The following is a 13,048-nucleotide window of genomic DNA, read 5'->3' as shown; positions in this document are numbered from 1 at the left end:
ACGCCCCAAATACATGAACTTTGGATGTTAAAAAAATACAGCCACAAAACAAGCACTTTATTCAGCGAAACAAGAAAGATGCGCAAGTTCTTATATTCGCTTTTATTAACCATTAAAAATATAGATCATACATATCAAAACGCATTAAAACTAATGTATTAAGGCAAATTATACAAGGCGTGTTTGCTTTCACGAAAGTGCTGCATCAAAAAACAGGACTTTTAGAGTCTCAAGGTGCCTCTTTTTAACGTGCAGTTACACGAAAGCACCAGCAGGTGGTGCAAAAAGGCTTATACAGTATCGGGCTGTCCAGATACAAAGATTTCTCTGTAGCAGAATATGTAAGCAGGAACAGACCATCTTCTTAAGGCAGTCCTATTCACATACTTTGTTACATGGACCTATTTGCTGTTACATTTTCTATGACCTGTAAAGCTCGGAATTTAAGTATGTCAACAATGCACCTTATTCTTTATCATATAACTGTTGTTTTAAAGGCACAATGTTGGTTTCCTCCTAAATCTTAATTGCGAAACATTTCTTTGCTTAATAACAGACATTACTAATAATTGGGCCCTGAAATTAAATCATTAAAGGGATGTATTTAGGTCAAATAGGTCTGTTTTTAAGGTGCTGAGATTATGTTTAAATTAAATATTGTGGGTATAAACGTCAGCTAAGATTGAAGCAGTCATTTCCTTTAACGTGTTTTAACATCCAAATAAAAGTAGAAATTTCATCCAACAAAAAACAGGCTCAGACGCACGTGTAAGCTTCTTACGTGCTGCCAACAATCACTCCTTTATCTTCAGCCTGGCTCTAACTGGTGTTGAATCAACGTTAATAATCTAACAAGCTTTCACGCGTTTCTGTTCCAGCAGCAAAGATTTGAGGTTTATATTTCTGCTTATGTATGAGGTTAATTATGTCTGGTGTGGTGAATCAATCATCTAATGAATCAGTCACACAACATGTTTTCTTTTAGTGCTTCATCCTCCTCTTTGCTTGTTATTCTCCTCAGAGACGACATGCTCGGGGGGAGCCTTGGTGAACCACTCATACCAGGAGCCGTCGTACACCATCGCCCCGGGGGCCCCGCACAGGTGGGCAGCCAGCACCATGTGACAGGCGGTCACGCCGGAGCCGCACGTTCCACAGATGGGCTTCCTCAGGTCCACTTGGGACTTCTCAAAGAACTTCCTCAGCTCGTCCGTGGAGAGCATCATGCCGTCATCGTTGATGAAGTCGAAGAAAGGCATGCATTTGGAGCCGGGGATGTGACCAGATTGGACACCTGTGAGACAAAGACAATAACAGGTTTAACTGATGTCCTACATGAACACAACAATCTCTGGTAAATTAATAATAACTTTGGGTATTACACGTTTCTGCAGGATTTTGTGGGCACGGCTGAGTTGGAAAAACTGACTCACATATTCCCGTGCACCAATCAGGATTAAGCATCACCTGTATCTGACGGTTGATTCTTGATGGAAACCTTAGATATGCAAACTTTCCTGAGATGTGTATGTGTTGTTTTTAACTGCGCACTGTTCTTCCAGTACTTTCTAACATTCTGATTTCATTTGTGGGGTCCATTAAATCTACAGTTTGTAAGAGCGTTCAGTGTGCACAGGCTGCACACGTTCATTGGTGACTCTAAAATTGCCCGTAGGTGTGAGTGTGAGCGTGAAAGGTTGTCTGTCTCTATGTCAGCCCTGTGATTAACTGGTGATCAGTCCAGGGTGTAACCCCGCCTCTCGTCCAATGGAAGCTGGGATGGGCTCCAGCCCCCCCCCCCGCTTTATTTTTCCGCGAAAGTCGCCACAGACACCCAGTCTGTAATACTGCAAAGGCAAAGGCAAACCCTCTCTATCGCCCCCTGCTGACTGGCTGCAGTATAGCTCATAAAGCCCGCCTCCTCCATGTTAACAGATGGGATATGAGTCAAACTATAAAATCAAAATACACGCCAAATACATTTTTCTCAAACATGTTTTCTGTCATTATAGTTAGTTCTTATCATGCTGATTTACGTCCAAGTGTAAATTTTTCTGACAAGTTTATTTTTAATTAGTTATTTGATGCTGTAAAAAGGATGATTGGCAGCTCTGTTGACCAATCCGGCTCCTGCAGCCGATCTGTTCCTGATTAGCAGAGTAGAGGAGGTCCAGCGAGAAGAAACATAACTAAAACAATCACTACAGTCATTGAAGTTTACATATCTGTGAACATTAACGTCAGACCAACACAAAGGAGCTGTTCTGCTGTTAAACACGCCGGGGTGTGTTTTGGTTAGTAGAAGTGGCTACGGTGGTTCCACCCACTGATCTCTACTGCGCGGCTGTGGCTCCAAATGACGTCACCATCGCAAGATGGCAGCGCCCGTCATGGGGGCTATTTTGGAGTAGATGGAGACACGTTGCCTATCTACATTTTTTTTTTAATGAAAATCTTAAAGATTATCACTTTAAAGGATAGAAGTCCAAAATAACAAAAAAAAAAAATCAAATAGATTTCCATCTACAGCATCATAGTTAGAATTTAACTATTCTTAAGAAGTCATTATCAATCTACTATTTTATTAAGCTGTTCAGGTTTGCATTGATTCAGTAAATCCTCTCAAAATTATTTTGGAAATGTTTCTCCAGTAATGATTTTTTGTTTGGTTTGCTTTAACCTGACCTAACCTAACATTTAACCTTTCACCTGTTTGGCACGGCTCCTGGGTTGGCGCAACAGATTTCCGGGGGGGGGGGGGGGGCTATGCAACCCTAGTCCGCCCACTTGAAACGCCCCCGTTTTGTTGTGTTTACAATTCGGATTGTTTATTCATAAAAATAATGAAATGACAAATTCTGTATTTATGGTCTCTTTACTGTCTCTAAAGTTAGATTTACCCTCTCTTGGTTCCGGTTCTTCCCCGCGGAATCGCTCATAGGGTCTCACATCCACCACCTGGAACCGCCTGGACGCGATGTTCTCCGTAACGTCCTCAAATGACTTGACCCAGGAGCGGTTCATGGTGGCGCTGAAGCGGGCTGCTTCAGGCTTGGTGTAGGTCCCTGAGGCCGGATGACCCTCTCTGACCCAGTTCCTAAAACCCCCGTTCAGCACCGACACATGAGGGTGACCGAATAACCGGAACATCCACCAAACTCTGGTGCAGGAAAATGCCCCGAAGTCGCTGGCGTCATACACAACTACATGGCTGTCATTCCCGATGCCCAAGTTCCCAACGTAGTCGGCGAAAAACTCCTCGGATGGGAGTGTGTGATCAAACTTGGAGGTCCTGTCTGAGCACTCGTCTATGTCGAAGTGCGACGCTCCCGGGATGTGAGTTTGTGCAAATTCCTTCTTGCCGTCTCGGTTCATCATCGGCAGGTACCAGGACGTGTCCAGGATGCGAAGACGCGGTCCGACAAGATTTCTTTTGACCATGTTTGCAAGCCATGAAGCAGAGACGAGAGCCTGCGCCTGCACCCCCATGTCTGCAGCAGAGTGAAGGAATGCTGCTGTCCTGAAACAACCTCTGCCTGCACTGGATCAAACAAACACGTTTATACTGTAGTATAGGAGTAGGTGGACTGTACACTATGAAGGTGTACTGCTGCCATCTACTGTAATAATACACTTTATTTGTGTAGCACCAGATAAAAACACAACTTTAATAAAAAGACAAGCAAGACATGATTATAGTAAAATAGGATTATTTATACAGAAAAATATCAACATAATGTGATTTTAAAATCTACCAAGCAGAGGAAACAATTCTCATGTTGTCAGTCATAGATCTTTTTCTACTATGGGCTACAAAGGACAAACATTACTCTCCTGACAGAGCAACCAAAAGGCCGGATATTATGGGGAGTTAATGACATTGTGTACACGTAAAACGCGTCATCTGGCGGAGGCCAGGGAGCTCGTTAAACTACACTTCCTCAATGTAGGACGCCCGCCTCCGATGTCATGTCTCGTTCAGAATCGTCAAGTTTGAAATGTAGACTGCAGACCTGAAGATTTTTTAGACAATCCACTGGTATATTCTCATCGTGTTTCAGATTCTGTACCGCTCTGAGCCGTCGCCTGCAGAGAAACGATAGTATTTCACTCCAACGTCTCTCGCTGCGCTGTTCCTTTCAGAAGGGGGGGGCGCAACGCACTCTGGGTGTTGTAGGACTGTAAAAAGGCGAAACCACGAGCTGTTTGTACAATTTCTCCACAGCTATGTCACCAATTTCAAATATTACTGCTTCTATGGATTACAGAGAACACCGGCTTTGACTGACAGCGGCTTTTTCCAGGGGAGAGCTGCTCCTTTAAGTCTTTTGAGAGAAAAATTTAAATCACTAATTTATTCTCATTTTACACCAAATTTCACATCATATGCCTTCAAGTGCCCTATTAAATGACAGTGCACAAATGCTGCTGCTCATGACGGTATTTGGAATTGATCACATTATCTTGTCTCTGCATAATTAAGTTTCCTGTAGACATTTGATCATGTGCAGTGTAGATCAGGCGTTTAGATAATGCTAGATCTGATCAGTTAGAAAGAGACATCTGTTTCTACTACTGTAAACTTTTAATGCAGAGGCAATGACTCTAATTTACTACAGTGTCTGTCTCAGTCCTCAAACTGCAGCCGTATGAAAACTGAATTTTGGTTTTGGCAACTCTTCTTTTTTTGGTTATTTAAAGTATAGTCTATAAATATGGAAAAGAATACACAGTGAATGTGTCTGACAATTTACGATACCAAAATCTGTTCCTGTGCCTACAGAAAAAGAGACTGTATAATAAGAACATTATGAAATGCAAATTTCATCGTGTTCCGCTGCATTTTTGTTTGCAGCTGGGACGGTCCCTGTAAGATCCTCGGACAGCACTCATGACACAACCTATTACAGGACGTCAACAAGCTTGGGCCTTTAAATGAGACACTTATAAGTCACATGACACAATTGATATTCAAATCACATAAACAGAATTTGTACTTTGGCTGTAAAGTCAAAGAGACCGACTTAACTGTTGACATGGAGCTCTTCTAATAGTCACCTTCCTCTGAACTGAGCCTGAGCAGGATGAAGCTTTCCTCTAACTCTTGGCACCACACAGTAAACTCCCTCTCTATTATTTTTATTAGCAAACCCTTTTTAATCTGTTCCAACAATTTGAACAGAATCACGTGCAATACAATAAACCTGCTGCTAATTTGTTCACATGATCGAGTGGTGCCTGCAGCAGTTTTTCCTGTATCACAGCTGACCGCAAAGTCTAACAGTGACCACTCGGCCTCCCATTAGTGTGTGTGTGTGTGTGTCTGTGTCTGTGTGATGGCTCGTGTGTTAAGTCAAGGAGTTTATATAAAGTAGAGCCTAACATTTAGACAACCTGCACATTATTTTTTCGTTAAACAAAAAACAAACCAGCTTGGCCTCAAATGACATGAAAACCAGGAAGTCCCTTCTTTTTTTCTAGGGGGGGTTATACATGATAAGTTTTATGTTATAACAATATAAGTTATCATGCTATAACGTTAAACTAACTTTTTTTTATTCTAACATGACAGCAATACGCTTCCGTAGGAAAGCTCATATGCTTTTATACTGTGGTAATGCTGTGTCTTTAGGTTGTAAGTTGTATGAAGGGCATCTGACAAACAATATCGTTTGACAATTTACTGACTGATTTACTGTTTTCAAGGCTAATGTTAGCATTCCCTAGCTTTTATTAGTTAGTTAGTTCCTGTTAGCCAGCAAGTGGCTGAATACTAACATTACGTTTTGATAGTGTTTTACTACATGATGGAAAAGGCAAAAATTCCTAGCTTGATTAATGTTGGCTAGGAAGTAGTTGATTTCTAACATTAGCGGTTGTCTGATGGTAGCTAATGGATTATCAAGTATGTTGTTTTTAAACATTCGTCTACACATTAAAAGTAGGTAGTGGAAATGCTATAACGGTGAGGTACACATTTTGTAGTGATTTGGTGTTTAAGTTAGACTGTGTTGCAGACATGGGATATGAAACACATGAACAAACAGGGAAGGGACAGAGAGAGACAGAGAGGGAGAGAGAGAGGGAGACAGGGGAGGTAAGAATCTGAATTGCTTAATTGGAGTCACTGCTTCTTTATTAGAGACAAACCCTTGTTTTTGTCGCCCAACCAAGTTTTCCTCCCACTGACTCTTCTTCCGTCCAACCTACTGGTCAGATCTGAGCGAAATAACTGTATTGAGGTAAGTTCAACTTCTGAAATAACAAAAATATGTACATTTTGTAGAAGAGAGATGATGAATATATAATTATGTACTCACATGTGAAGTATGTTTATCAGTAGGCTACTACATGTTAAGTTAGAACCTCGTTAGTTTTCTTGTTTTTATAAATGTGATACATAATTCAGACCAAACCAAAGAAGTAGACGTCTGTTAATTTTATTGTTCCTGCACTTTTTGGGTTGATTTCTTGTAGTGAGAATATTTTTAAATTAGTTTAATAATGTTATTTTCCCAATAAAGTCTTCAAAGGCCATACATAATCAATTAGTGTTGGTCTCTCTGTAACAATAAACGGTAATGTTGGAGCGACATGCTCCTTTATACAGAAAAACTGCATTTTCTGAAATATAAACTGGTGTTTTCTGAGAAATTTGAGAATTCTTTCTTAAAACAACAAAAACTAAATTCTTTATTCTCTCCTGTGATTGTATTGTATCAGAGACTCCCTTTTAATCAACGGATAAAACAGAAAGGATCTCTATGGCTTGACAACACGAGTTAAATTAAAATAATATTTTTGAGGGAACTGACACTTTAAATTAACTTAAAGCTCCAATTAATTACTTTTTTGAGCTTTTTCCAAATTTTCTGGTTTAACAGAACTGCTTTTATAACCATAAAGATTTTTTGATTTGATTCATTTGATTATTTAAACCTTGAATAATAAAGAGAATATAGGTGAAATGCCCTGTAGTGTAGCCGAGGCAAATAGATGTAGTGCTGGTAGTTCTGCCTGAATTTACCAATTGGACTATTAGAATCACAAGATCGGTAAGCTATCCTTGCTGACCCTGAATCCGACCTCAGATAGAAAACAGACAGCCAGCATTGTGTGGATGACTCGAACTGATGTTCAAAATTAGAGAAATCTGATTTTCCGACAGCGAAGGACACATTCCCTTGACCACCAACGACAAAAAAAATGCAAAGCATGAGTTTTGTGCGTAGGAGTGGTGAAGAAAGAGTAACTGCTTTCACGTGTGAGCAGATGAGCTTAGTTATCAGTCATTACCAGGGTCTGTATAGACACTGAGTCCAGGGGGTATTGTCTAACAGGGAAGCAAAATCTGGATGCATTCCATTGCCTTCACAAAGAGACCTGTGTTCAACTCAGCAGTGCCTTAACTACAAATCAGATGATTGACTTATTGGTCCAACTAATGAGAGAAAGGTGGGACATAACGTGAAGGAAACGTACAGTAATGGCCAATAAGAATGGGCACGTGTTGTGTAATGGTATCTGTATTGTGGACTTCTTCAGTTGCTCTGTAAGACTGTAGTCTGTGTAGGCTATGTAGGCTGTTTTGAGCAGACATACCATATGCTAACATATTGGTGTTTGACAGGTGATATGTTCATCACTGTAGTTATGCCACTTAGTTTAGAATGTTAGCATGAAGAGTGTTCCCTCTTGTGTTATTCATTTGCCACTAATGCTGTTGCACCTTAAATGCACCATCTACCCATCAAAGAAAGACAGATAAAGTACCTGACAGGACCTCATATTCTTTCTCCTTTTTTCTCTCTATCAAGCCTCGTCTACATCAACAGGATGTCCCTTCTCGACTACCCTGTTCCGGAGTTGGATGTTACCTTGCAAGAGGTGAGCCGCGTCCTCCAGCTCACTTTAAGTCCTGACCTCTATCCTGAGTTCAAAAGTACGCTGGAGGAGCAGAGGGAGCTCCTTCAAGAGGCCCAGCAAAAATTAGCAACCATTGCTGCAGGCCAGGAGAATTGGGTGACCGAGCAGTTCAAGAGAGCTCTGCTGTCTTGTGCTGACCCCCTGCCCACCTCCACAGCTCTCCCCGTTGTTCTCCTTCCTTCCCAACTAAAGAGATGTACCCAGCTGGGAAGGGCAGCTGCTCTGCTCTGGGCAGCAGCAAAGCTGTACAGTGAGCCCTTGCTACTTGAGGGCAATGTGCCAATGGAGCGCACACAGCAATCCGAGGTATTCGCCGCCTGCAGGATACCTGGCAGGAATCAAGATGAGATCAAGGTGAGATTACTGAGCACACAAGAAAGTCAATTCAGGGATATAAGTTCTAACTGTTATGGGTGGTTACAGGAGTATTAAAACACTGATTGTAAGTTAAGTTGTCAGAACAATTTCTGACCTGTAGCTTTGTCATTTTATTTCAGGTCTACCCAGATAGCCTCCATGCCATCATTACCTGTGTTGGAGGAGTGTTCCCCATTGACATACTGTGGCGTTCCAGCTCTGGTGGGCCAGTTTCTGCCAGACCTTTCATTGATATCTACAACCAGCTGGCTCAAGTGATGAATCAACCAAGTGCAGGAAAACAGAATGATCCATCTGCCATTTGCAGCCTCTCAACTCTCGAGCGAAAAGCCTGGGCTGCCACCAGGGAAGAGATTCTTGGGCAAGGAGGGGCACTGGCGGCATCACTGCACAAAATGGAGAGTTCAATACTGACACTCTGTCTGGAAGAATGCAACGCACCCTCTGAACTGGCTGATATTCTCAATGCAGTGAGGCTGGGAGGAGGAGGAGGCAGTCCATGTCTGAGATACTATGACAAGGTATTGGAAAGAATCTGGATAAGGATTTTAAACTAAGCCGAGATCAAATTCCTCACTTCTTTCTGCATTTGCATTTATCAGTATCAGATTGTATCAGTGTGTTTGTACAGTTAGAGGTGTACAGAGTTTACATTGCTTGCTAATTTTAAATGGACTAAGAAAAAACAAACCCATCTTTGTTCTATTCTCCACAGGTGGTGAACCTTGTGGTTTTCAAGGACAGCACAGCCGGGATAGTGTTTGAGCATTGTGCTGTGGATGGGATGGTGGCTGGGCTTGTGACTGAGCGTGTGTACAATCTGTCAGAAACTGTTGACCTAAACCAAGTTCAAACTGACACAGAAAATGTGAATGGGTCTGTCAGAGTAAACAATGTTAGTTCTGTTTGCCCAGCATCTCTCACATTTTGCTTGCAAGGGAAAAATACACCCAAACCAAGCCCTGATTTTCAGGCAACACACCCAGTTCTCACTTTTGATGTGCCCTCCTATCCTGATGTCTTTAATACACTCAGAGGGCAAAGAGGCCTGTTTGATGCTTGGATCAACTTCTCGTTGCAGCTTTCCCTAAGGCAATCTCTTGGGGAATCTGCTGCCAATCACATACTTGTCACACCTACTCATATGCGCCACTACAAACATGGCCGATGTGATCCTACATACTCACTCACCATGCATTCCCGCAAGTTAGCGAGTGCCTTGGCATCATCCATTGGGCCAAATAACACAATTCAATACACTACTGACCTACTACATCTGTTCCATCTTGCATTTCTGGAGCATAAGAGCCTCATCAGAAACACTAAAAGTGGTAAAGGAGTTGGTCCCCATCTTGCTGCCCTGCGCAGATTTTTGCCATATGATAATCCACTGAAAAGGTTCCTGGACCCCTTTGGGTGTCCATCTGTGTACCTCACAGGTACAGATGCGATGGAGGGTGTGGAGTGTGGAGTAGGTAATGTTTATGCCAAAGATCAGCTTGCTGTAACCTACCTTGGAAAGAAAGACAGGGTTCGAATTGTGCTGAATGGGAAAGGGAGCTTTGCTCTGGCACTGGAGAAGCTTCAAGAAAGCCTAAAGAAAAACCTTAAGTTAGTGATGCTTCTGGCTGTTAGATATGCCATTGCAAACCAAATGGGGGCCCTGGAGTGCGTGCTCCAAAAGGGGCAAACAGAGATAATGAATGGAGAGACAAATCACTGCCCTGATAGGCTAGACAATGGCAAACCCATTGTAGATTCCACCTCTGGCATGAGCCCAGACTACACTCTAGTCATTCATGGTGGCGCTGGAGAGGTGATTATGCTGAACCCTGAAGTGATTGGGGTTATTGAGTTTGCTTTACAGACAGCCTTAACCCTTGGATCCGAAGTGCTTCAACACGGTGGCCGGAGTCTGGACGGAGTTCAGAGGTCAGTGGAAGCTCTAGAGGACTGCTTCCTGTTCAATGCAGGAAAAGGCTCAGTGTTCAACAAAGATGGAAAAAATGAACTGGAAGCAACCATTGTAGATGGCAATGCAATGAGTTCAGGATCTGTTGCTTGTGTGAAAAGTGTGAAGAACCCAATAAAAGCAGCAAGATGTGTAATGGAGAAAAGCTCACATTCACTCATTGTTGGAGATGGGGCTGAAGAGTTGCTTCATGAGTTGGGGGAGAAAGCTAAGCCTGTTGAGCCTGAGTATTTCTACACTGATATACGCCAAAGAGAGTTAGCTGCAAAGCTCAGTGGTGGAAATAACTCAAAAAACAATCACCCACAGACAGTTGGAGCTGTGGCCTTGGATCGTTGGCATGGGTTGGCTGCTGCATCTTCCACTGGTGGGTTGGTGGGAAAGCTGAAAGGGCGAGTTGGGGATACAGCAGTGGTGGGGGCAGGAATATACGCTGATGACAAGGTGGCTATTACCTGCTCTGGAGATGGAGATGTATTTCTGAGACACACAGTTGCACAGAAAATAGCCAGTCTCTACAATCACAAAGGGTATAGCATTAGGCAAGCATGTAGAGAAGTGATGACTGAAAATCTGAATGGGGTCTGTGGAGGAATCATTGCTGTGGACAAAAAAGGTGATGCCATCATTGAAACAAACTCTGGTGTAATGTTTGTGGCCTCAATGGTTAACGGCATTTCAAGAGTAGAAGTCCTGAGGCCCCTGAGGAGCTTCTCTGATGTAATCTGGGAAACAGATGAGCTGGTTGCCTTCCTTAATCCAAACCCATGGATCCCTGGGTCAACCATTCTGACAAGAAAAACCCTTAGCGGGGCAACAAGCATCTTCCAGTTTGCTTTACCTGATTTTGTGGCAGTGCTACAAGGGGCAAGAGTTGTGTCAAGCTTGCTATGTGAGCGATTGGGAGTGCAGCGATGTGCCTTGGTTTTCAATCCAACACCTGATAAACCAGCACAGATTAGACTGCTCCCTCTTCATGGCCTTGAGCCAAAGTGGCAGCCCCATTTATCTGATGAAGAGGAATTCCACAATTATGATCCTGGCTACTGCACCTCCAAAAGTGGCCCAAGCTGGGATAATGAAGCACTGGCCCAGGTTCAAGCCAAGATTAGGAATGGATTGCCAACTCCAAATGCACCCTCCTGCTTTGACTTTTTCGGAGATACATCCAATGACAATGTATTCAGTCGTATTGTACGTGGAGAGCAGAAACAGTGGAGAGTGTGGGAAGACAATGAGCATGTTGCCTTCCTAACACCATACCCAAACACTCCTGGACTAACTGTTGTGGTGCCACGTAGGCCATTGTCCAGCGACATCTTTAAACTGGAGGAAGCTGACTACAAAGCACTGATCTTGGCCACTTATAAAGTTGCCCGACTAGTGGAAGAGGGGATGAGAGCTCAAGGTGTTGCACTAATCTTTGAGGGCTTTGAGATAGACTATGCTCATGCCAAGCTGATCCCTCTGGTACCTTCACCAGATGGCACCAAGCCGGCTCAGCTGCAACCAGAATACTTCCAAAACTATCCTGGATATGTGTCATCAATGGATGGCCCAGCAGCTGACCCTGAAGTGCTCAAAAAGATCCACACAAAAATCACCCAGTGCAGGCCTCCTCATTCGTGGAAAGACCCTCAGTCTCACTCCACACTTGCAATCAAGAGCCAGTGGTATCGCAACCTATTCCAAATTCAAAACACTCTTTTCCACAGCACAGTGGAATATTTCCACAATACCTGCCAGTACTCCTATGCTCTAACCCCTCTCACCACAGACACAATCTCCTCGCCCATGGGCCTTGGGTCTGACTCTGAACCAGTTTCTGTTAACCTGCTGGGCCAGGAAATCTACCTGGCTGACTCAATGCAATTTGTACTCGAATACTTCCTTCGCCTCCAGGAGAACCTTCCAGGGACGTACTACATATCCCCCAGCTTTAGGGGAGAAGATCCTGATGCCACACACTTGAACCAGTTCTACCATGTGGAGTGTGAACTGCTTGGCGACATGGACAATGCCATTTCCATAGCAGAGGGATTCGTGGCTCATCTCACCAAGTCCATGTTGAAAAAACACTCTGATATGATCCTTAACACTGCTGGGACCCTGACCCATGTCCAGGCAATGCTGAGTAAGCTTGATGGAAAAACTGCGCTACCAAGAGTCCCGCTAGACCAAGCCATTCCCATGATGCCCTCCGCAGACTGCCTCGAGTGGGTCCAGGATGGCCAGCCACAGTTTGGCAGAAAGCTTACACGAAAAGGAGAGCGGGTCCTGATTGAGAAATATGGTGGTGCTGTTTGGCTGACTGAGATGGACCATCTAGGGGTTCCCTTCTACCAGGCATATGTGGAGGGCACTGGACGGTGCAAAGCCAAAGCTGCTGACCTTCTCCTTGGGCTGGGTGAGACTGTAGGTCTCGGTGAACGTCATTCCACCCCTGAGATGGTACAGGAGGCCCTCAGGCACCATGGAGTGCTGGAGCAGTCCTACAAATGGTACATTAACATGCGGCAAGTGAAACCACTCCTCACCAGTGGATGGGGCATGGGGACTGAGCGCTACTTGTGTTGGCTGCTTCAGCATGACGATATCAGAGATATACATATCATTCCGAGGATGAAAGGAATGAAGTACATGCCTTGATCACACGTTCCCTACTGGTTATCAGGCCACTAGATATGAAGTACTAGTAATCATTAAGCCAAGAAGGAATATTCAATGTGGATTTTACCTTCAAAATGCCTCAATCATCCATGTTTGGGTTCC

At 43.5% G+C, this 13,048-nt stretch overlaps 1 protein-coding gene across 1 annotated transcript; it reads right to left on the bottom strand.

The window, feature by feature from the left end:
* Positions 1 to 132: 132 nt before the first annotated feature.
* Positions 133 to 3,489, bottom strand: LOC138604344 (3-mercaptopyruvate sulfurtransferase-like). The gene is made up of 2 exons (XM_069676259.1): positions 2,901 to 3,489; positions 133 to 1,294 (listed from the first exon to the last, which is right to left on the bottom strand). The coding sequence occupies exons 1-2, from the start codon at positions 3,487 to 3,489 to the stop codon at positions 990 to 992; spliced, it is 894 nt and encodes a 297-aa protein (XP_069532360.1). The 3' UTR covers positions 133 to 989.
* Between the last annotated feature and the right edge of the window lie 9,559 nt (positions 3,490 to 13,048).

The sequence above is a fragment of the Semicossyphus pulcher genome, unplaced genomic scaffold, assembly GCF_022749685.1.
Source record: "Semicossyphus pulcher isolate SPU_LCO1_2020_fin unplaced genomic scaffold, fSemPul1.0.p SCAF_25, whole genome shotgun sequence".
Taxonomy (NCBI): domain Eukaryota; kingdom Metazoa; phylum Chordata; class Actinopteri; order Labriformes; family Labridae; genus Semicossyphus; species Semicossyphus pulcher.
This window is presented reverse-complemented; position numbering and strand designations above follow the sequence as displayed.